The sequence below is a fragment of the Lagopus muta genome, chromosome 2 (genome assembly GCF_023343835.1).
Source record: "Lagopus muta isolate bLagMut1 chromosome 2, bLagMut1 primary, whole genome shotgun sequence".
Taxonomy (NCBI): domain Eukaryota; kingdom Metazoa; phylum Chordata; class Aves; order Galliformes; family Phasianidae; genus Lagopus; species Lagopus muta.
In genome coordinates, this window is record NC_064434.1 from 53,817,253 (window position 1) to 53,840,195 (window position 22,943).

Here is a 22,943-nt window from a genome sequence, read left to right on the forward strand (position 1 = left end):
AGGTGAAATACTACTCCAGTAGTTTCTATTCCAAGTCTACTTTTCAGTGCAGAATCACATCCAACAAATTCCAGCTTCTTTCAAGACCTCATCCTCCTCTCATTAATAATTATATGCAAGTAGACAATAAAGCCTATGGAATCACATTTCCACAAAGTCCATGTGTGCAGTAGAAAGATGAAGTATGGGAAGCAGAAGTGACGTGATCAGCATGAGCTACAGCTCATAAAATGAGATGGGGCTACAAGCTCCCTGTGTGTCCATACAGTTTGTGAATGCAGTGCTTGTTGTCATGAGAAATAACTGGTTGACAGAACATGTTTGTTAATTCTTCCTATTTTTTAAAAAGGGAAACTATAAAACTAGCTATAAATTTTTATTAGCCTTTGAACAGGTACTTGCTACCTGCCTGTCACAATAGCTTCTTAAGCCTTACTATTCATTTTCTTAAAAGCATACTTCAAACCTTTCTTGCTTATGTCACGTCTCCAGCAACTTTAAAAAAAATCTGTATTTCAGATCCCAAATCATTGGTAGAATTCAAGGTTTGCAGTAATGAGCCCTCTATAAACACTACAAAGAGTTTACATCCATTGTTTAGTCTGCAAAAACAAACAAGCAACAGAAATATGCTATGAAAAATGCTTTATGAATAGCTTTCTGTGTAGACATTCAGGGTATTCTGAATTGATTAGCACAAGTGAGGATATGTTTCCTATATTAGTGTGCTGTATATTTGTATAACTCTTAAAAACACTTTTGCCTTACAAGCCAGAAATCACTTGGCCAGTGTTTATTTGTATCATATGACATTTTTTCCCCCAGAATTTATAATGGTGCACACAGGTAGTCAGAAAGTTCACTATTGCTGTAATGTAATCAAATGGTAAGCACATGCTTTGAGAGAGAGTCTTGTACAGTTTTGTTTTTTTTTTTTTTAATATTCATGACATCAAAGATTTTTCTTCCATTGGTGCTGAAATACCATAGCTTCCCTCTTTGTGAAACCCTAGAATGATCACACCATACTTTCTACAGGTGCTTGAAACTTGGTGTAGATATCTCTTGTTCTTCCGAGTAGTGCCACATGGATGGCTATTGTGAACTATTGCCTGAAGGTGCTTGGAAATACTCCTCTCACCTGTCTGGGCTGGTGAGCAGGATTTCTGTGGATATAGGGCAAGAAAATGGGTAAAAGTAACTTACCCACTACAAAAAGCATTAATGATGCAAAACTTTTTTTCTGAACTGTATGACCAGGAAATGAAATAATTGTTTAGGAAGAGCAGAGTCAAATAAGCACTGATGTTACTTGCAAGAAAGCTTCCAGCCTGATGTTCCATGAGACAGATAAATGATATTTTGGAATTAAAATTAGATAATTCTGTCTCATTGCATCAGAAATTTATCATAGCACTGCTTGTGCTTTGCATTTCTGGAAACAGACTTCACAGGGAAATAAGTTCTGCAAATACTGTTCAGAACCAAAATTCAGAACTGTCTGTTCGGAGTTTAGCAGTACTGTGGACCTTTCTTGGAAGTTTGTAACAGCTGACACTTTCACCCATCTATCTGACTGCCTTACTCTCCTGTGCTCTGTGTGAACTCTTCATTGCTCAGTTCCTGAATCTCCACAGTTCAGAACATGACAGGTTAAATTTTCACAACAGTTTGGTATTCTAAAGAAATATGGGTTGTGGATTCTAGGGAAAGTACAAGGTGAAAGCAGAGTCTACCACAGGCAGAGACCAGGAGAGAAATAGAGAAAGGAGCATGAGAAAGACATGAGATACAGCAAGCTGTTATATTCTTATTGCAGTACTGCTCTTTTAAAAAAGCCCCCCAGGTTCTATTGCTGTTTAGATCACACATGGTAAAAAGAGGAAAGCTGCCACAATAATCAGGGAGAACAGCAGGAGGTGTCAAGGAATTTAACAGAGAGGATGGAAAAATTTTAAATATATGCAGTGAGATTGTGAGTCCAACTGGGTTGTCCAGAACAGTTAGCTGGAGAGAACCCAAATTCCTGAACATCCTGTCACAGCATCTTGTGCATATTCTTCCTCTCCACACATGCAGGTTTACAGACAGTTGTTATATGGTCTATAATGCAAGCAAATCTCAGGAGGACTAAGTTCCTCTGTTGGGCTGGCTGTTCAGTGGCACATTGGGCCACTGCTGGCACGGACACCACCTCAACCCAATAGAGCACACAGACAGGCTCTTCCACTGTATATTTGTTTTCTAGCACTCCACTTGTTACCTCACACATTCAACCCTATGTGGACTAGAAACACTTTCTTTGCACTACTGTAATTCCAGAATTTTCTGCTCTGCCATGCATTCTTTCTGCGATTGGTCACCAGTTGAACAGAAGATCCTTTGCCTCTGGAGAACTCCAGAAAGAACTGTGGTGCACTTATGTAGTTAGCATGGTGCTGATGAGTACAGAACTGTAATCCCTGGTTGAAATGTATAATTCCTCCTGGTTGTATGCCAGCACTTAAGCGGCAGGGTGTTAAATGGTCATCATAACTCCAGATCAAGAACAAATACATAGGTTAGTAAACTCAATACTCCTTTTAGGAAATTGGGCAGGATGGTACAACAGGTGGGGCAGTGCTAACAGTGTGCAAAGGGCGCTCACGTGAGCACTAAGTTCACATTAGCACATTGTGCAGTGAGTGGACTTTCAAACTGTAATAATTATAATAATATTATTATAATAATATATATTATTATATATAATATAATATGTATATTATATATAAAATATATTATATATATAAATTATATACATATAATAAATAATATAATAATAAAAGTAATAATTACATATAAATACAAATAGCTACTGTGCTATACCAACATTTCAACACAGAGTTCAGTGCCAATGAAAATATCCTATTTACATATAGGTAACTCTTAGCACAGGTTTATTGTCTTGCAAATGTTCTAGGAAGACTATTCTTGCATATTCTGCTCTCAGAATACTAGTCTATAATTTCACCACGATTATGACAGATCTTTCAGATGTGCATACTTCCACCTCCCAGAGAGAAAATATGTTGCACTTATGCAATGATACGAAAGTGCCTTATGGCTGGCTAAGAACTTTGTGTTATCCTCAGATGATCTTGAGAATGAGAATGGTTTATTGTTCCACTCGACACAGAAATTTCTCTATAGATTTGGCATGTTTGGGGCTTTTCAAGAACAGGAAGATTAAGCAATATAGATGGATATAGGAAACTCTGCCTGGAGAGAGGAACAAGGTGGGCACTATAGTCTGTGTTTGTGTGCTTTCTGGGTCTGAGCAGTATAAAGTAAATCACAGAATCACTACGGTTGGATAAGACCACTAAGATCACCTAGTCCAACTGCCAACCCCTGCCCACCATGCTTACTAACTATGTCCCTCAGTGCCACGTCCACACGGCTCCTGATCACCTCCAGGGACAGCAACCCCACCACCCACCTGTGCAGCCTGTGCCAATGCCTCACCACTCTGTCAGAGACAAAATTTTTCCTAATATCTAAATTATACACTCTAATTTCTAAAACCATTCATTGCTTCTCTGGCACCCACATCATTGCGCATCTCCTCGCTGCCCGCATTTGGCCCACACCACGCTGCACGAAGGTAGGAGATCAAAGGGCTTTGCACAAAAGGTGGCTGACAACACTGGTGACAAATGCCCTCAATTACATCAGCCACAGACCATGGCGACCAGTATCTGTTGCCTATTTTCATTACTGTGTGTTTTCAGCCACACTCACGTTGCCAGGTCTGGCACAGGAGAGATTGAGGATCCCACCTCAGGGACCAGGAGGGAGCAAGCAAGCAGCGCCCGACAGGAATTCAGGCTTCTGAGTCGCAGCTTAGTGCGGTGACCACCGCTTAAAGACAGCAGAATCTGAAGTAAGGTTCGTTTGTTTGCAGGCTTTATTTTCCCCCATTCTTCCCCTCCGCGCCGCCAACCCCCGCGGGTCGACAGAAGCGCATCAGGCATCGCGCCGGACAGCCTCCGCACCGGCTGGCGGCGGGGTCCTCGCACTGTATTTGAGCGCGAGGCGGAAGGCCCGCCCCCTCTTTCGCGTGCGGCTCGCGGCGGCAGCGGGGTGAGCGGCCATGGCGGTGGTGGGGCCTGCCGGGCAGAATCCCTCCGGCCGGCGGGCCATCGCGGCGGGGGGGCGCTGGGCGGGGATATCGGGGCGGCCGCCGGCACTCACTGGGGCGGTCTGTCTCTGTATTTGCAGCAGGAAGCCGGGCGGGAGCGGCACCCACCGAGAGGGCCATGGCCGAGGAAGGGTGAGCGGGGCGGCGGCTGGCGGGGTGGAGGGCGGAGGTGGCGGGTCGCTGCTGGACGCAGCGTCGTGCTTGGGTGCCCCGCGTCGGGTCGGGTCTGACGTCTCGGGCCGGGCAGGCCGCGCCGTGCTGCCACCACCGCTACCTGCCCTCTGTAGGCGGGGTGAGGTGCGCTGATGGCATGGCTGGGTTTGCGACCGGCCCTTTTGTGAGGGATCATGGGGAGTCCACAGCTGGCTGGTTCACCAATAAGGTTTAAAACGTATTCAGGTTCCTTTTAACTGCTACTTTTTTTCAATTGCTGCTGTGGTTTTGCTCTTTCATTTGCTTTTTTTTTCCTGTAGTTTTTAGCAGTTGGGTGCTTGCAGGTGAATGGGAAGTTTCTGCTTATGATTGTGAAGATGCTGGCATGGGCAAAGCAATGATGTCTGCTTTCTGTTTAGCATTACTGCTGGAGGTGTAATGGATGTTAACACCGCCCTCCAAGAAGTGCTGAAGACCGCACTTATCCATGATGGCCTCGCTCGTGGTATTCGTGAAGCAGCCAAAGCCTTGGACAAGTAAGTGCTGTGTTTCTTTTATTTGTGAATAGCAAAATGGAGTGAGGAATATTGTGAAAAAGTATATTAAGCACATTAAGGTGGAATGGCATTGGTTGCCACCTCAAGCTCACAAACCTTCATAGACTCATAGAATGGCTTGGTTTGAAAAGGACCTCAAAGATCTAGTTTCAACCCCCCTACCAAAGGCAGGGTCACCAGCCACTAGGCCAGGCTGCCCAGAGCCACATCTAGTCTGGGTTCTTTTTAACCTTGCATTTTAAGAGAGGATGGGACTCCCAGAGCTTGTTAAGAATTAGAATTGAGAAGGCTAATATGTATGTCAGATTTAAACTGGAAAACTTGATTTAATTATTTTACAAAAAGAGCTTGCCTTTTTCTGGCTAGCTTCACCTTTTTGATATGGCTGTAAATAACTGACTTGGTACTATATCAAAATAGTATTAAATTTGTTACACATGTGCTAAATGTAATATGCAGGTACTATTTCTGGTATATGTGCATAGATACAAGCTTCTAGTATCAGCCTTTAAATAACATTTAAGTGTAAAGCTACAGTGTTTGAGTGATGACTTCACAAATTGTCGGATACCCCTTCACTCCTTCTGAGTGAGAACTGTGGTCTGACAAACCTGTATGCAAAAAGCTCTAAAACAGTACTGAATAAGAAAAGGGAGAAGTGTAATTGACTAAAAACTAGATGGCAAGAAGTCTTTTGAGTTAAGATAAAAATTTACATAATGTGCATTAAAAGAATAATATTTATACAAGGCTTGGGTGCATTTCTGTCAAATGGTTCTTGCTTGGAAACTTCTGAAATGTTCTAGTGGTGCTCATGATGGAGAAGGCTGTAGAGAACATAAGATTTGTTTGCAGTGGTCACATTACATTGAGTTAAGCATAGAAGACCTATACGGCTCTCTTTGTTGTCAGGTATCCCTTTGATATTCTTAACATTGTACTGCAGTATACAAAGATCGTAATTAGAATTGGGGCCCTGTCATAACAGCTTCTTTGGACGTAAGTAGAAAAGATTGTTCTGAAGAGCTTTTAAAAACCTGGCATAGAAATTCAAGCTTTTGTAATTACAATCCTAATGTTGAATGACTGTAATCTGAGGTAGAGGGCAAAAAGCAACTTGTAATTTTGTTGCTTTAGTGTCTAATAAAGACGCTAGTTGTGTATGGGACTTAGTGTTTAGTCATTACACCTTTTTCTAGTGTCTGAGAACTAATATAATGGTGTTTCTAGAAGCTTCTGAAGTTGTATAGAATCACATAATAAAACTAACAGTGCATAAGAGCTGTGTTGTGTTTGAGAAGCAGGAGATAGTCGTAGATCATATGAAAAGTGTATTTTATAATTCAAAAGTGGTTTAAAAAGACCAGAAATAAAGTGGCTGTCTACACATGAATGTACTGAATCTTGCTTGTCATGGTTTTGGTTATTAAGAAGGCTTGGTCAACCTTTGAGTTTGTTTTCCATTTCTCTTTTAAGGCGCCAAGCCCATCTTTGTGTCCTGGCTTCAAACTGTGATGAGCCCATGTATGTAAAGCTAGTTGAAGCACTTTGTGCAGAACACCAGATCAACCTGATAAAGGTGAGTGTCAGAACCTCGTACACAAGTCTGGAAGTTACCATACTTGTGAGCTGATCTGCTTGTTTCAGAGAATAAAAAGGTGAACTTTTGAGACACTGTACTGTAATTCTGTATATAGTTTATGAAAGCAAAATTTCTGACAGCAGCAGTGACTTTTCAGTTTAATGTGATTCTTAGGTGACCAGCATAAAAGCCATGGAATGGTTAAAGATGTATTTTAAGTTTAAAGTTGAAGTCTATTTTTGTGCTGTATTTGAAGAAACAGAACTCATTAGATTAACTCATTAAATAGTGGTTATAGAGCGTGTGTATGGTCTTAATGTGAGTTTTCTTGAAATTAAAAACATAAGAGCTGTACAATGATGAGACTTTGGCTCCCTCTACTGATAGTTGTGAGGAAAACAGCCATACGTTACCCAATACCTCTGAGAGTACAGCAGTTTTTTATTGAGCATAGTTACATTAGAAATTAACAGTTCTAATGTGATGTAATGTTTTATGCAGGTTGATGACAACAAAAAGCTGGGTGAATGGGTAGGACTCTGCAAGATCGACAGAGAAGGGAAACCTCGCAAAGTAGTGGGCTGCAGTTGTGTGGTTGTCAAAGTAAGATGATACTCCTTTAATTCTGGAAATGAGCAATATGAGATTTGTTTATGTCCCCTTGCCACTAACCATTAAAGACAAGTTTTTTAACTAGAAAATAAACTCAAGAGAAAAAAACACCAGTTAATAGTCTCTGCTCAACTTGAAAATGTTTTGCAGAGCATGTTTTAAAACTACTGGTAAAGTAAAGCCACAGTACGAGCCTTGAAGAAAATTTATTGTCTTTGAGGTCCCAAAAGATGGCTACATCTTCACCATAAGCAGTAATGACTTCTGCATGTGTTGTAGTACTTGTTACTGTTTTGCATACTGATATATTTGATTTCCTTTAAGAAGAAATTAAGTCTGCTTAGACCTTCACCAGTGGGTTATATGCTTAAATGAAATAGCATAGTCCAATATTAAAATAGTCATTTATTAGCAAACCAAGGGAAAGCAACTGGTAGATACGGTTTCTCTTGAGGTTAGAATTCATGTCAGAATACTAGCTCTTTTAAAAGTAGGATGTAAACTTCAGAATGGGTCGTCTTGTTTATAATGGGTTATTCTGTGTTACAGGATTATGGCAAGGAATCTCAGGCCAAAGATGTCATCGAAGAGTACTTCAAGTGCAAGAAATGAAAAATAAACTTTGAGCCTAATGAGCGTGTGTGTGTGATTAATGGGTGGGTGCTGGTGGGATTCTCATTATTACAAAGGATAACAAAGGATGAAAGGTCTTGAGTAGTTCCTTAATATTTAAGTTCTGTTTCTTAAGAAGGTAATGGGAATCCTTGCTATTCTTATTCCTTGGTGCTCCTTTCCATGTTTGTACCATGGTTTGCAACTTAGGGAACTTCATACAGCTTCTGAATTGCAGAAATGCTGATAGTTGATTATGGTCTTTGCTAGCACCTAGTTTGGCAGCATGTAGACCTGCACTTCTACAACATTTCCAGAGTAACTTGTCTGGGAAAGTCTGAAGTAACTGCTGCATCTGTGATGAAAATTTGGCTCCCTCTACTGAAGCAAATGAGGAGAACTGCCTTAATTGTTACCCAAATCTTCTGAGATGTTGCAGAAATTCTTTAAATAAATCTTATTCAGGAGACTAACTTGACATTAGTTCTGTTTTCCTTCACTCAGTTCTGAAACAAACTGCGTGGAATTACCTGTATAAAAATAGTACTGTCATGTAGTTAATAACTGTGTGTGTGCATGTGTACACTGCTGTCAGGATAGCCAAATGGTTGGGATTTCATTGCTGAGACAAGGCAGTTCTTAATAGTGTCTTGTCCTCTGTTGTCCTTTGTCTTGGTTTCATTAATAGTGGCTAGGTACAAACCTTTTGTTAAGCAAAACCTTCTTGGAAATCTGAACAGGTTTAATATCTCCTATGTGTTGCATCTTCTGCAAAGTGGAGCATCTCCAACGGGACTCCTAAGGATTTGCTTAAATAGGACATGAATGGGACTGAGACTGGGCACGTGTACACTGAAAGGACTGGAATGTGTGTCTGTTAATTGTGAATAAATTACAGCTACTATTAAATTTATATTACTAATTATATTACCAATTACCATTGAAATTACAGGAATTCTCTCGTTGATAGGATCCTCAGTTTATGTCATTGGATTACTGGAGGTTTCTAAGCAATTACTTTGTAAGAATACTTTCAAAATGGAATTGAAAGGCTACCACAAAATGTAGGTTGATTTGGCTAATAAGCTCAAGTATTTCTTGTAAATTGACATGTTTTAAAGTGTGGTTTATCTTTTGTCCTGTGTTTAGGAGCTGTACCTTTCAAGGGATTTGATTCCCTTTTGAAAATGCATGGTATACCCATGCCTGTGTGCCTGTAATATTTCTAAAATGTTTCCAGGTACATGCTAGGGGAAGTTGTCTGGAATTATGGTGGTAGCAGTGATCTTAATTGTATTAAGGTTTGCTTTTTCCTTGGCTCTCTGTTCCATTATAGTTTAATTCACAGGGAACTGGGGTCTGAAACTGGGGTTAATGCCCAGGTTAACTTGCTGGTATGCTGCAGGGTTTGGAAATTTTCTTAATTAAATGTCTAAGTGTGTTTACCTACAAGTAGTGAGGTCCTTCAAATTCTCTGGGCTGAGAGCAACAAATGAGCAGTGCAGTAAGCTCCTCTGGGGTAGTGGATGAAGGTTCATCAAAACAGTGAGATCTATACTTACATGCTCAGATCCAAGGAAACCCTGGCTGAGCACGTGACTAAAAGCAGCTTTTCCAGGTGTTAATGTTTTAATCAGGCACAAACATTTTCATTTTTTAAACAAAATGACATGGGCAGCAGGGAATTGCTAATTCAGGTAAATTTCACTTGACTACAAAGGGAGTTTAAATAATGTACAGATATTTACCTTCTGGTGTGTAGAAGCAGCAATATGTGTTCTCTGGAAATAACAGTTATAATTCTTGCCTGAACTGGTGGTCATTCTCAGGCCAAAATTCTTACTTTCTGTGTGAAGGAAAAAGCTAGAGAAGTCCTTTGAAGGAAAGTTATTTGGTTGTGAAGTATGCAGACCTTAGGCAGTATTAACAGGGACATCTGTGTGGGATTCAAACCCAGTATTTTGAGACCAGTGGAACTCATACTCTTTTAGAGGCACCTGTATGTCATCCTGGCCTGTTCTAACATTTTTTTTCTGTCTTAGGTCAAAACTGCTAGAGCATCTAAATGCATACGTACCCCTTCCCTCCTACTTTGATGGAATATATTTGACTGGTTCTTGTCAGGGACCTGACAGTACTTTCCATTAACAGTGTGCATTCCCCGTTTACTGTTTGAGACCTCTGAAGTCTGGCATAATGGCAGTGGTCTCATGCTGCGTGCATCTTGTTGTGAAGGAGGAAGTAGTTATGCTTATGATGTGCAGTGGAAGCCAAGTCCACACTGAAAAGATTAAGAACAGCTCGTTCACAGAATCACAGAATTGTAGGGGTTGGAAGGGACCTCCAGAGATCGAGTCCAACCCCCCTGCCAAAGCAGGTTCCCTACAGGAGGTTACACAGGTAGGCATCCAGGCAGGTCTTGAACATCTCCAGAGGAGACTCCACAACCCTCCTGGGCAGCCTGTTCCAGTGCTCCGCCACCCTCACCGTAAAGAAGTTCTTGCGCACTGGATCTCCCAGTGTAGAGAAGTTCCTCAGTAGCATAAATGCTAGGGGTCAGAGCTTGTCAGCATTAAGTTGCTGTGTGCACGTATCTGTAGGCTCTACTCCTTCGGAGAGTGTTTTCTCTGCTTTACCAAGAGAGAAGTGAATATGCCAGTTCTACTTAATGCTAAGAATGTTATGGCTGGTGAGCATCAATTCTGCACAAAGAATGTTTGGTATTAAACCACACAGTGCCCTTAACTATGAGAAATAAGCAGAATATTAGTGCCCTTTTCCTTCTGTGCTAAGATTGGTGCAGACAACATGCTCTGCTTTCTGAAGGCCTCGCATCCAGTGGTGTAAAGGAACTTAGAATGGACTTATGTTAGTCTTGCCTTCTACACTGGAGATTATGTGTTTGAGGTTTGAAATCTCAGAAGGATTTTTAACTCTGTGTTTGTTTTTCAAAGCAGATACTGTATACTGGGCAAGCACAAAAGTGTGGTGTGACTCACCTAACCTGAAGAAAAACACAAGAAATGGCAAACTTTCTCAGTAGTTACATGCAATGCACTTTTGACTGTCAAGTCAATACAGATTCTTCCAGTCACTGGTCAGCAAGCAGATGTTTAATTTTACAATCTTTTTAAAAAATGTTGGGCAGATGATGTGATAGACATGCTCTTATGTAATGATGCACATATCTGTAATCTTATTATGAGTTAGCATTATTTTTGAATGAAGGTTCCACTGATGGAATAGCCTAAATTCACATTAATTGCTTCATGTAGTTACTGTAATTGATAGTACAGTATTACAGGAGTGAAACACTGCATATGAGTCTCCTAGCACCTGTCACTGTGCTTCCTCCTCTCAGTCCCATAAGTTTCTGGCTCATTTAATACAGGAACTGATAAGAACCATTTTGAGAGTAACCATGATTTGCAGAAGCTTCTCCCCTGTTCTCCAATTCTAAAGGAATTAGGCAGACTTCTCATAGTATTTAAGCAAAATTATTTATTTTCACTGACATATGTGCAAGAAATACAGTGTTACATAAAATGGGGATACTTTCAGTAAGGAAAAGTAACCACAATTTTCTGATAATTAGAATTTATGGTTTTGTTTGTACCTGGTTTTGTTCTAAGTAAACCAAACAAAACCTGATGCTTTGTGCTGCTGAAAGATTACTACGTACTAGGCGGTGTTCTGCAAAAATATCCACAAGGGAAAATCAACATTGTGTTTTGCTTATATGACTGGACAATTTCTGTTTTCCCTCTAGCTCAGTAAATACCAGGAATATGTTTGTCTTCACTCTAGCTTGATTGAGATTAGTATCAGTAAGAGAAGTTTGACTGTTTGAAGCACAACAGTAGTTTTTGTGCCTTAATACTCTGCAGAAATACCAGTGCGAAGTGATCAGATGCTCTTTTCTAAAAGCAATGAAATAATCTGCATTCAGGCCATATCTGTGAAATTACTGCCCTGTAAAATTTTACAGTCAAGTTATGAAACAAATATATTTTGTGCTGATGTGCAGACAAATGTTTATTAAAGCAAATTTCCTGTTTTGTTGCTCCAAAAGAGTTACAGTTCCAATATGCTTAATTCCCAGCCTTCCCCCTCCTTCTTTCTTTCTTTCTTTTTTTTTTTTCCCTATTGAAATGAATCTAAGATACTTTCCACATAGAAAGATTTTAAATCTTTGTTAAAATAAGCTTTGTATTTTGAGGACCGAGTTGGGGGGGGGGGGGGGGAGGGAAGAAAAAAAAAAAAAACAACCGTGCCCCCTAAGTCACCTTTTATTCTGATTGTCTTGTTAGCAGCCAGTGTGTTGGATAACATAATGCAGATGCTAAGGACAGGTTTACGAAGGCAGATGGGGGTGGAAAACTAGAAATATTCTAGTTTTAAGGTTATGTGTTTAAGGGAATGGAGGTCACGCTTTGTAGAACCCCCTCCACAGTAAAAAAATGAAACACCCTCAGATATCCACATATATATATAAAGGTATATGTCAATACAAGCTACGGTGACTTTTTCATCCATGTATTTGAGTGGATTAAATATTACAATATTGAAGTATCACCCTTCAGCTTTACTTCTTTCAAGGTAGCAAAATACAATGTCAGCACACGTTTGAGAAATGCCTTTATGTGAATGGAATTTAGCAAGCTGCTTTTTAATATATATAAATTAATTCCTTCTTTCTGCAGTCACTGACTTTTACCTTTCTGTTCCATGGATGTGTGATCCAAATCAAAATCTCAGCTGTTTATTTCAAACTCAGCAAGACTGTTCATAATATTGCTTCTTAAGACCAACGTGTCTTGATGCTTTTCTTTCACTGCAAACAGGAGCATCATTTTTCTGGCTGTTTAGCCTATAAGATGCTTTTTTCCCCCCCAGTTTTCTACATTGATTCCTACTTGGCTTGCAGTTCAACATCATCTCTTCAGAGTGATGCTTCAAGTACAATCCCACCGTTTTGGAGCAATCTCCTCTGTGCAGTTCCAGGTTGATGTTCTTGGCATCAAGCATGGCATGAATTCATTTCTGTTTGATGCATAAAGTGCTTGTCTTGCAGTTGTCATGGTCTTTTTTGATATAGCCTCATATCACTTATTTGTTGCTCAGAATGAGCAGTTCTTGGGTGCCTATTGCATAATCTGTCCAAAGAAAAACCACCCAGCAAACAAAAACCAGCATACGTTTTTCATATGCTGAGCCTCGCGTGGGACAAGCTCCTAAACATCTGCAATGTTACCTTGCTGTTACCTTCCTCCAAATTTCTTTAACAGGCTTCTGTTCTTAAGATGTTACGAAAAGGCATGGTTAGTGCTAAACCTTTTCAGAAATGGAGAGTGCTACCTAAGGCGCATTTATGTTCACTGGTTAATTGGTCTGTCTCAATCTGTTCTCCCAGACTATCAAAAGATAGCGGTATGCTTAATAACCACTTGTACAGAGATTCCAAAAGGATTTGTATACAATTGTGGAGGAGTATTTCACTGAGGAGTGTATTGTGAGTGAATGGGTTCCTGTTGGGAACATCCAGGCCTGGCTGTTCCCATTCTCTTCATTCGCTTAGTGTGTGCTCCCTGCCTTCACAAAGGGAGATGCACCTTCCCGCTTACTGTGCAGGATCCTGCATTCCCTTGGAACTGCATCTGCAGGCAGGTAGTTCACAACCTGTAGGCTCTTCACAAGACACCTCTTGTGAAAGGAGGTAAGCAATGCCCCAGGAATGGCAGTTCTTTCAGGGTAGCACATATCATAGAATCATAGAATCACCAAGGTTGGAAAAGACCTTCAAGATCATCCAGTCCAACCGTTCACCTATTCCCAATAGCTCCCACTAAACCATGTCCCTCAACACAACATCCAGCCTTTCCTTGAACACCCCCAGGCTCGGTGACTCCACCACCTCCCTGGGCAGTCCATTCCAGTGCCTGACCACCCTTTCTGAAAAGTAATACTTCCTAATATCTATATTTGCAAAAACATTCTGGGTGGTGATGCATAATACAAGAACTGAAAATAATTTCTGATAACAAGTGCATAAGAAGACTAAACATTCTGTTCTGCAGCGAGCTGGAAAATGTTTCCTTTCCAGCTTGTGGTTACTCACATGCTAGTTGCACAATTCCGATGTTACCATATGTTTAGTTGGTGGTAAGTCATCACATCAGTTTCATTTGAGCTAGCTAATGTGTTCTGGGAACTTCAGATGCCTTTTGAACTAATAAAATTTGGGCAAGAGAGTGTAGAGAACCTCACGTTACTCTGATTGTGCTTTAATCTTGGTTAGGAAAAGTCATCACCAAATATGAGTCTACAGAAAAAAATAGAAAAAAGAAAAAAAAACCCTACTGTTATTTTTTTCAGTAAAGAATGCAAGTTTGTTTTCAAATGGAGCATTTAAATGAGAATTGGATTTAGATCAGCAATCTGAACAGCCATAGCCTCTTATTTTCCCACTTAGAACTGGTAACAAAAGGGATAAAAGATTCTGCTCAACTAGTAAGCAAAGAAATTAGTCCTCTCCTTTTTGTGTGTTAAATCACTGGTGCTTTAAGGAAAATATCATGCTGATACGCTGTCTGCAACCTACACCCAGACTTTCTGGTGCTGCACAACAGTACCTTATGAGAAGGGCAATTTCTTCACAGGTGATTAACCACGTGTGCTGATCACTTTCAACTGCAGTGTGTTTATTCCTCCCTCTCCAAAAAAGGAAAATACACAGAAAACCACAAGACATAAAGCAGCTCATTACAGAAATGCTCTCAGAGGATGGACAGTGTAGTTACAATACTAAACGCTTTGTGTGTTTAGACTATAGCGTTTCTTCTGTTTTCTTTTGACCTTACTGCAAACTAATAAGCATTGGTCAAAACCATAAAAGCTGTAAACAGGAAAGGAAATTGTGTACATAATTTAGTCACACGTTTCCTAGACTACTAAAGGTTATCTTGACTGTTGTGGAAAGCACCTATGCTTTCGTCCCAGTAAGTTATACCTTAAGGGTAGCAATTTCCATTACATTTTAACGTATGTTAAAAGCTTTAATTTGGAAGTTAATTAAAATATGTCTCTCTTCTGCTTGCGACTATGTGAAAATGCCCCTAAAAATACTGTTAGGAGCTGATGAGTGAAGTGTCTTTGCATGTATTCAGAAGACAAGAAAGCTTGTAGCCAGAATGTCCTGCAGGCAAGAAATAGTGATGGAATTGAGCCTTTTGTGTGATTGTCAATCATATGATAAAATCCATAACATGGTAATTGGCTGAGCTAATAGTGTTGTGAATTTAAAACTTGTTAACTATGTTTTCCCATAAGATTCCACTTACATGTGTGAGTTTTGTTAAGTTTATTTCCCATGGCCTGAAATTTTTCAGATATTTTTATTTTTTAACTGATATTTTTACTTTTCAGTTAAAGTAGCAAAGATGTTTCTGAGACTTCTTGGGAATAAAGTGATGGGGACTTTTTATTTTTTTCAACTCCATTAACTTAGACTTCCCATTGAAAAGATTTTTATGTGTTTTTTTTTTTTTTTTTTTTTTTTTTTTTTTTCCACAAACTTGATGTGTAATTGGAAAGCAGGGGGAGAGAAGGAGCAGTTTCAGAAGATGTGTGAAGAGAGAGGGCTGGATTTGTGGGAAACAGAAAGTGATGGATAATTACTAAGGCTGGTGAACATAATTAGCAGGTAAGGTCAAAGCAGGAATAGCAAGAGGCTGAGTCAGTGAGACATGCGTCCAAGCATTTAGATTTTCCCTATCCGACATCTGGATTTGAACCTGAAGAGGCCACTGTTTCACCATTCCTTTCCAGACAGTAATCATCCACAAAATTAATAGCAAAATGCTTTTCTCTGTTTTCTTGCACTGGCCCATAGAGAGGCAAACTATCATGGAAGGGAAGAGTTGGTGGAAGGATAAAAATTGTCATAGGCAGATTACCAAGCTCAAAGCAAGCAGAAGGTTGACTCTTGGGGCATGTACAGAGCGACTGAAGGAACTGGGGCTGTTCAGTCTGGGGAAAAAGGAGGCAAAGGGGAGACTTTATTGCTTTATTCCAATATCTGAAAGGTGCTTACAGTGAGAGTGGGATTGGTCTCTTCTCATTGGTGACAGGTGACAGGACGGGGGGAAATGGCCTTAAGTTACATCAGGGTAAGTTTACGTTGGATATCAGAAAAAAAACTTCTTTACAGAAAGGGTTGTTGAAAAACTGGAATAGGCTCCCCAGAGGTTGAGTCACCATCCCTACATGTGTTTAAAAGCCATTTGGATGTGGTGCTCAGGGACATGACTTAGTGGAGGGTTGTTAGGGTAGTATGGTTAGGTGGTGGTTGGACTCCATGATCTTAAAGGTCTTTTCCAACCTGAGCAATTCTGTGATTCTATGATTCCTTGTGACAACAGGCACATGCTGCTGTTTCTACAGTTCTTTTAATTCAAAGAGAAAACAGACCCTGAGTGATCCCGAGCTATGCCGAGAAGAAAGTAAGAATAAAACCACCTGTATTTTTGTGTTAAAAACAGTGATGTGGATTCCACTTCTTCTGCTGGGCTTCTAATCAGAGGCAGATGAGTCACTCAGAAATGCTCAAGATGTGTGTTTTTATTTCCTGGGTGCACCATCTTGCCTGTGCCTCGTCCTGACAGAAATAGGTGTTCACAGATAGCAAAACTTCGCTTTAAGCACGGGAAGCTACAACAGATACTCGATTTCGGAAGAATAAAGTTTTCAGGATGGCTATTTATTTATTTTGGTCATTTGTCACCTCTGAATAACCTATGTATACAGGGCTGTATAACGTCCCTGAGCTGGAGCTGCTTTAGTGCCCTGCCCGCAGGGTGCTACCGGTGGGCTCCAGCCGGGACCGGCCCAGGCGGGCCGCGCTCACCCTCAAGCGGCCGCCACGCGGTCACAAGGGGGCGCTGTTGTCGCGGCTACGCGGCGGCGGGCGGCGCGGTGCGCTGCTGGCTCCCGCAGAGTTACGGCAGCAGGTGCTGCGGTGATCCCGAGAGCCGGCTGCGGGGGAAACAAACGTGGCGTGGAACTCCTCAGCGCCTTTGAATGCTGTCGATTTTTATGCATATTTTCCAGCGTGATAGCCTTGTAAAATCCAAATGAGTCAGATGTTTAGGTTTTTACAGCGTGTAGAAATGTGAGTGCATAAAGCAAAGGGCTTTGTTGTACAGCTGTGGCTGCTTTAATCTGTTTTTCTCAGAGCTGTAACGCACAGAGCGGGCAGCACTGCCTGCTTTCTTTCTTTCACAGAGATATCTTAATTAATGAATAAGATACAGATTTGCCGAGGTTATGGGGACATGTTTAAGGAGTGGATTGTTTAGAAAATAGGTTGGTTTTGTGGGCAGCACTGTGTGAGGCTTGGACACACCTGTGTCAAATGGAGTGCTTAAGGACTGTGCAGGCTTCAGATAAGAGCCAGGATAGGTGAAAGCTTTTTTTTCTTCTCCCTGAAGTGTCTGATGTATTACAACGTTCAAAGCATTTCAGTATGCTTATATTGTATTCACACATATGCAATGTATTTGAAACATTCCTACCGAGGAGATTGTGGTAAAAGCTGTAACGTGCAGCTTGCTGGGTTTCATTGTGAAGTAATATAATCTCCACATGTGCGAAGGCCAATGCAGTATTTTATTTTTTGCTTACCCCAGGGATTGTGATATTAAATTTATCAGCTGAAATACTTGAATGAGAACTCGTAAATATTTTTTGAGGTGCATCAGTGGCGTACATGGGGAGGGAAAAGACACAGTGCTGGGGAAAAAGGAAACTGTTCTTACTTCTCGCTCTTTTCTGTCAAATAACAGCTCAGCATTGGCCTCCAAGTTTTAAATTGGAAAGAATTTGTTACTGACTGATCTTTACTGATAATTCAAATGTTCACCTGTATATAGTGCTCTGGATATCTTGGGGGTAGAGGATAAGATAATGGCCTCAGGTTGCACTGCGGAGGTTCAGGTTGGCTATTAGGAAAAACTTCTCTGGAGGAGTGGTGAGGCAGTGGCACAGGCTGCCCAGGGAGGTGGTAGAGTCACCATCCCTGAAGGTGTTCAAGAAGCATGTGGATGTGGCACTGAGGTGCGTGGTGGGGATGGTTTGGTGGTTGGACTAGGTGATCTTTTCCATCCTTAGTGATTCTGTGAGGGTTACCTAAAAGAGAGGTATTGACGTGAAAAGGTTTCATATGTGTGGGAGAGACTGTCTGTTTTATCCAGTGCACTGTAATTGTAAACACACTAGCTGAGAGAATCTAGGAGTCTGTGCACTGCATTAAGAGAGTTATATTCCAGAGCTTAAGCAAGTATCTATCTCTGCACAGCATTATCCCATGTTATGTTAGTCTAGTCACTTGCCTGAACTTAATTTCGGCATTCCAAAACAACTTCGTGGTGATCTAGGATAATCCAAACCATGTTGAGTTATCATTTCTTTGTCACAATTGGCTCAGTGTTCAGCTGCAGCCAAAACTGCCCCGATTGGAATGGGTACTGAGAACAATTTTCTCACTGTAGGAAGTCTTTTATGCCCCACATCTTGATTACTGCATGTATTCTTGATGGTCTTCACATCTCATGAAAAGCATAGTTTGAAGAGGAAAAAAAGATTTTAAACAACAAGCTAGGAGTAAGTACACTGAAAGTTATTAAGGGTGTGTAACAGCAAGCTCACTTCAGTTTGGAGAGAAGGGCTGAATAGAGATGGGCTTGCTTTACCATATCAAGAGCAGTGCAAAACATGAGTGCTAAACTTAATTACCAAATCCTGTAATAGCAGACTGGGGACATGGATTGAAACTGATAGGAGATAAATTTAAAGTGGATTTTAAAAACTGTATGCCCTTAAAGGTTGTGATAAACCTTTGCAACTTGCTGTTGCAAGAAAGTGTAAAGTCTTAAGACACTTGCAGCATATGAAGAACTTCAAAGCAAATTAGACAAATTAATGGATAAAAGGTGCAAATCAGATACTTTTGGCAATAGGCAGGAGTGTTCCTGATGATATCCATAATCTAAAAGCATGATGCAGGGTGAGAACGAAGATTGGACTTCAGTATCTTGTTCCATGTGCTCTCCTTGAGCAAATTCTGCAGTAGCCACTGTGTGAGATAAAACTGGGCAAGTGGATCATTGATGTCATCCTGTGGGCATTCTTGATTGGAAAGGATGTGGTGGATGTGCTCCCAGGAATGATAAAAGAACCCAGATGGCTACCTAAAGTCTTCTTTCATTTTCACAGCCATAAAAAGGTACAAAAAGAATCAGTAGCACTTGCAGAGAGAGCAAGTGAAGAGGAGGTGGCTACTTTGGCCCTTGGTTGGTCAAGAAACTTGGGTGGCTAGAATGTTTTTTCTAGATTTTTTTTTCAGGAACCTCCTTGATTAGCATCTGGCTCAAGAATGAAGGTTAAAGGGAGCTGTAGAAGGGCCGGCGTACTGAGTTACCAAAGTGAAGGAAACAATAAGCCTTGGTCATCATGAGAAATATGTTACTGTGATCTACTTCTTTTGGAACCACCTGTCAAGCCAGCTCAGAAACTGATGTCTGAAGGGCTGAATTTGGCACATGTTCTCTATTGCCCAATGAGCATATTGCCTTTGTGCACCAGAATGAGGTATTTCCAAAAGGAACTGAAATTCATTTATTCTTTTGCTCCATAATATATCTAATGACCCAGACCTGCCCATGTTAGAGAGCATCTCATCTCCTTTCACAATATTTCACCCAGCAGGAAAGGTGAGCTGGCACTTTTTTGGTATAGCAGTGAAGGAGCTCTTGGCACTTTAGTAGGCATTTCTCCCTTTGGTCTAAACTAGCCCATGCACATCGACTTCTCTGGCATACTGCAAAGCTCACCAGTTCTCTCAAGTTTTTCTGAGAGGAACAGAATAGTGAAGGTGGTGAAAGGGTGAGCAGGGGCAAGGATTTATTTGTTTTTTCTTTCTCTTAGCTGTTATTGGCTCGAGATCTGAGGAGCAAAGCTATATTTGTAATTTGTAAGGACTGTATTTTGAAATTGCCAGTTGCTCCAGATAATGAAGCAGGGATTTTTGCCCAGAGGAGAAGAAATGAAAATAAATAAATATGGATCATTTTCACCTAATTTACGATCTGCAAATGTGGTTCCTCCTCAACCTACATGATTAATTCTCTTCAATCAAGAGTGACCATCTTGATTACATCTTCTAACAATAAAAAGCCATGAAAACTTTCTTTCATAAGAGAAAATAAATCCAGCAATATCAGATGACTGCAGTGTAGATCTTTTTGCCATTTGTACTGTTTTTAACCATATCACAGCCAATATATAAATTATGGTACTTCACCTTTAACAGCACAGTCAAACTGAGTATAGACAGTTTAATGGAAATTGCCCTTACTTGTACCAACTGTAAATACTGTAGAGCTGGTAAACTGTTTTGTATGGGCAGCCTAAGAGCTAATACTACCTGTTGTAACAGATGCTCATTACGATAGAGCTGCTTTGTTTTTTGACCATGTGGATGTAACAAGGTGAATGAGAAAGATTTAGCTGTTGTTGTTGTCTTTATTATTTTTAAAGTTGAATTCTATTAACGTTTTTTGAGGCCCAGTGTTCTTTTATTGAAATGTTTTACAGTTTAAGTGCTTATAGAAGATGGTTGATTCCCAAAGGGAAAAGTGCAGCAGTTGTGTGTTAAGGTCTCTGTTCAGACTTATCATCCCAGCCTCAGAAATGTGTTTCCACTAACCGAAGAGCATGATAACCTGAAGGAGAGGGTGTGCAAGTTAGGCATTTGGCAGTGCTTCCACTGGAGCTGCTGTGCTGGGGTAGTACGAGAAGTTCATGAAGTGAGGTGTTCTTTCGAGTCTATCATGTCTCAGCTACTTTACAATCTCTGGAGGGTCCCAGGCAGAGTTTCTATGAGCTGTGCCTTGGTGTTCACCAGATAGTACATGTGCTGCAGATGTTTCAGCTTGCTCACCTGAAGTTTATGATAACTACAACACGTGGTATGTTTTGGATGATCTCAATAGTAAGTCTAGTATCTTATTTCTGAGGCATTTTTGTTGCATGAAGCAATAAATTCAATTCTGTCATCATTAGGCAGGTGTTTATATGTACTGCAAGACTTTAATCTCTCCCCTGGGAACAAAATACTTTAGGGGGCCATTCTACTACTTGGTGTTTGCTTTCCATCTCTGGCATGTTTCTGTTTCTCTCTATGCCAGGAGAACAAGCATGGTTTTATGGTTAGGATGCTGGCTTTGGATTGTTTCGCGGCTCTACCAGTGATTACTATGAAAGCTGGAGCATGTCTGTCTCTCAGCTCACCAACCTCAGTGTGAACGTAACAGCTTCTTTTTCTGCCATGCGTTTCATCTGCTTAACCTGGAAGATCTTCAGGACGTAGACTGTGCTGTGATAAATATGTGTGTCGTGGATCCTACTCTTGGATAGAGCTTTACACAAAATCACCATCTACCAGCAATAGTAGAACAAAAGTTTAATCTATGGAATACTTGTTGAAGAGCTCCCCAGAATACAAAAAGCTTCCCAGCATTCTGTATTTTGATGGTCATGTGATATGCCAGGTAATGTTTTTGTTACATGACTGCTGTAGTATTTGGGCTTGGGAGAATGTCACTGTGTATCAAATTTATTTCCATTAAAAAGGTTTGCACAGGTGTTGAGCTGATTTATAATTGGATAATGAATAACTTTTATTCAGACCTATCCAAGTCTCATCCATGGAATGTCTCCTTGGTTCCTGTAGGAAGTATCAGTGGTTCCTTCCATCTTGTTTCTGACTGCCATGATTCCTTGGTCTTAAGACACTTGCAGCATCTGAGTGGCCTGGAAAACCTGGAATCCACTGACTGCTAGTTGCTGAGCAACTGAAATTTTGTGCTGAACTTTGGTGAAAATTAAGTAGCCATCAGAAAATTAATGAAACAAAGAACAGAGGTTGAGGGAAACACATTGAAGCTGCTTTAGGTAGGGAATTTAAAAGGCCATTGGCTTTTATCATCAGATGACCTCAGTGGAAAAGAGCAGCATTTTTAAAGATCTCAGTCTTGGTAGAAAACTGACAAAAATTCAGCAGGTTCTTGCAAGGTAATGCTATATCAATTTGAAACAGCCCAGCCATAAACACAATGTTAAAATAATTATCTCAAGGAATTCTAGTCAACTTAAAAAAAAACAAAAAACATTTCCAAGTAGACTTCCTGTACTTAGAAGGCAGCGTGGTAGGAAATGGTAAGGCAAACAGACAAAGAGAAGCTTAAACAAAACAGATTTAAACATGAGGTAATTTGTTGTACGCATAAAATTAAGACATCAACTGTCATATGCATCATGCAGTTAGACTGATGCTTCCTCTTAATCATAGCTCTACTAAAAAAAAAAAAAAAAAAAAGATTCCGTTAGGTTAGGTTAATATTATGTTTTTTACTCTTGAAAACATTTACAAATGCATCGTATTATAAAATACATTATAGTCTAATACTTCAGAAATTTTTGCTGATACAAAGGAGAATTTTCCACATTGTTACTTTGCAGCTTGTAGTTTGTTTATTTAAGGAAAAATACACCATCATCTGATTCTTCTTTTTCCTGGAGACACTAGGAAAATTTGTTTCCTTTCCTGCCACCACTGCATATGTTCACACACATACAAATATGTGCATGAACAAATAGAATCTCCAAGTGGAGGCAGTGGAGGCACATTTCCCTTGGGTAGGGAGAAGAGGCATTGTACTTGCAGATATTCATATTATCATATATATAATATATATACATTACTTTAATAATGATGTTAGAGTTCCACACACATTTTTAATTAACAATGTGAAGTACTTAATTTCTAAATATGTAATATTTAATGAGAGTATTTTTATTTTAGCAAACAAGTATCCATGTTAATAGTCGTTTCCCATGTTAGGAAGTTTCTCTAATAATGATTTTTACTGATTTCTCTTCTGAAGTAATCCAGCCCTTTCATTTTATTTTTCTAGGGAGGGACAGTACCTGCTCTGCAGCAAGACCTTTGCAGCCAAGAATGGTGACATCTCAGGGCCAGGTGGAGAAGTGGTAAACACAGCCTGATTTGTAGTTCAGAAGATGCAATCTTGAACTGGAAACGGGAAGAGAGAAGTTTGCTTCTTGATGTTCAAGCAATTTCTTGGGACTTTTGGGATTTCTTCTTCAATGACTAAGATGCTGAAGCAAT

At 40.3% G+C, this 22,943-nt stretch overlaps 1 protein-coding gene and 4 non-coding genes across 5 annotated transcripts; all 5 read left to right on the forward strand.

The window, feature by feature from the left end:
• Positions 1-4,052: 4,052 nt before the first annotated feature.
• RPS12 (ribosomal protein S12) lies at positions 4,053-7,716 on the forward strand. Its single transcript, XM_048937049.1, has 6 exons — positions 4,053-4,122; positions 4,261-4,312; positions 4,753-4,869; positions 6,367-6,469; positions 6,974-7,075; positions 7,634-7,716. The coding sequence occupies exons 2-6, from the start codon at positions 4,299-4,301 to the stop codon at positions 7,694-7,696; spliced, it is 399 nt and encodes a 132-aa protein (XP_048793006.1). The 5' UTR covers positions 4,053-4,122; positions 4,261-4,298; the 3' UTR covers positions 7,697-7,716.
• LOC125690248 (small nucleolar RNA SNORD101) lies at positions 5,429-5,501 on the forward strand. Its single transcript, XR_007375572.1, has one exon. It is a non-coding gene; the product is annotated as a small nucleolar RNA SNORD101 (small nucleolar RNA).
• Positions 6,821-6,907, forward strand: LOC125690260 (small nucleolar RNA SNORD100). The gene has a single exon (XR_007375583.1). It is a non-coding gene; the product is annotated as a small nucleolar RNA SNORD100 (small nucleolar RNA).
• Positions 7,192-7,326, forward strand: LOC125690259 (small nucleolar RNA SNORA33). The gene has a single exon (XR_007375582.1). It is a non-coding gene; the product is annotated as a small nucleolar RNA SNORA33 (small nucleolar RNA).
• A 330-nt stretch (positions 7,717-8,046) lies between the features above and the next one.
• LOC125690261 (small nucleolar RNA SNORD100) lies at positions 8,047-8,131 on the forward strand. The gene has a single exon (XR_007375584.1). It is a non-coding gene; the product is annotated as a small nucleolar RNA SNORD100 (small nucleolar RNA).
• Positions 8,132-22,943: the final 14,812 nt, after the last annotated feature.

Bases quoted from the DNA above. Each gene is read 5' to 3' on its own strand.
- RPS12 (XM_048937049.1), top strand. The intron at 4,870-6,366 runs GTAAGTGCTGTG...TTCTCTTTTAAG, and splicing joins GCAGCCAAAGCCTTGGACAA to GCGCCAAGCCCATCTTTGTG. The intron at 7,076-7,633 runs GTAAGATGATAC...TCTGTGTTACAG, and splicing joins GCAGTTGTGTGGTTGTCAAA to GATTATGGCAAGGAATCTCA.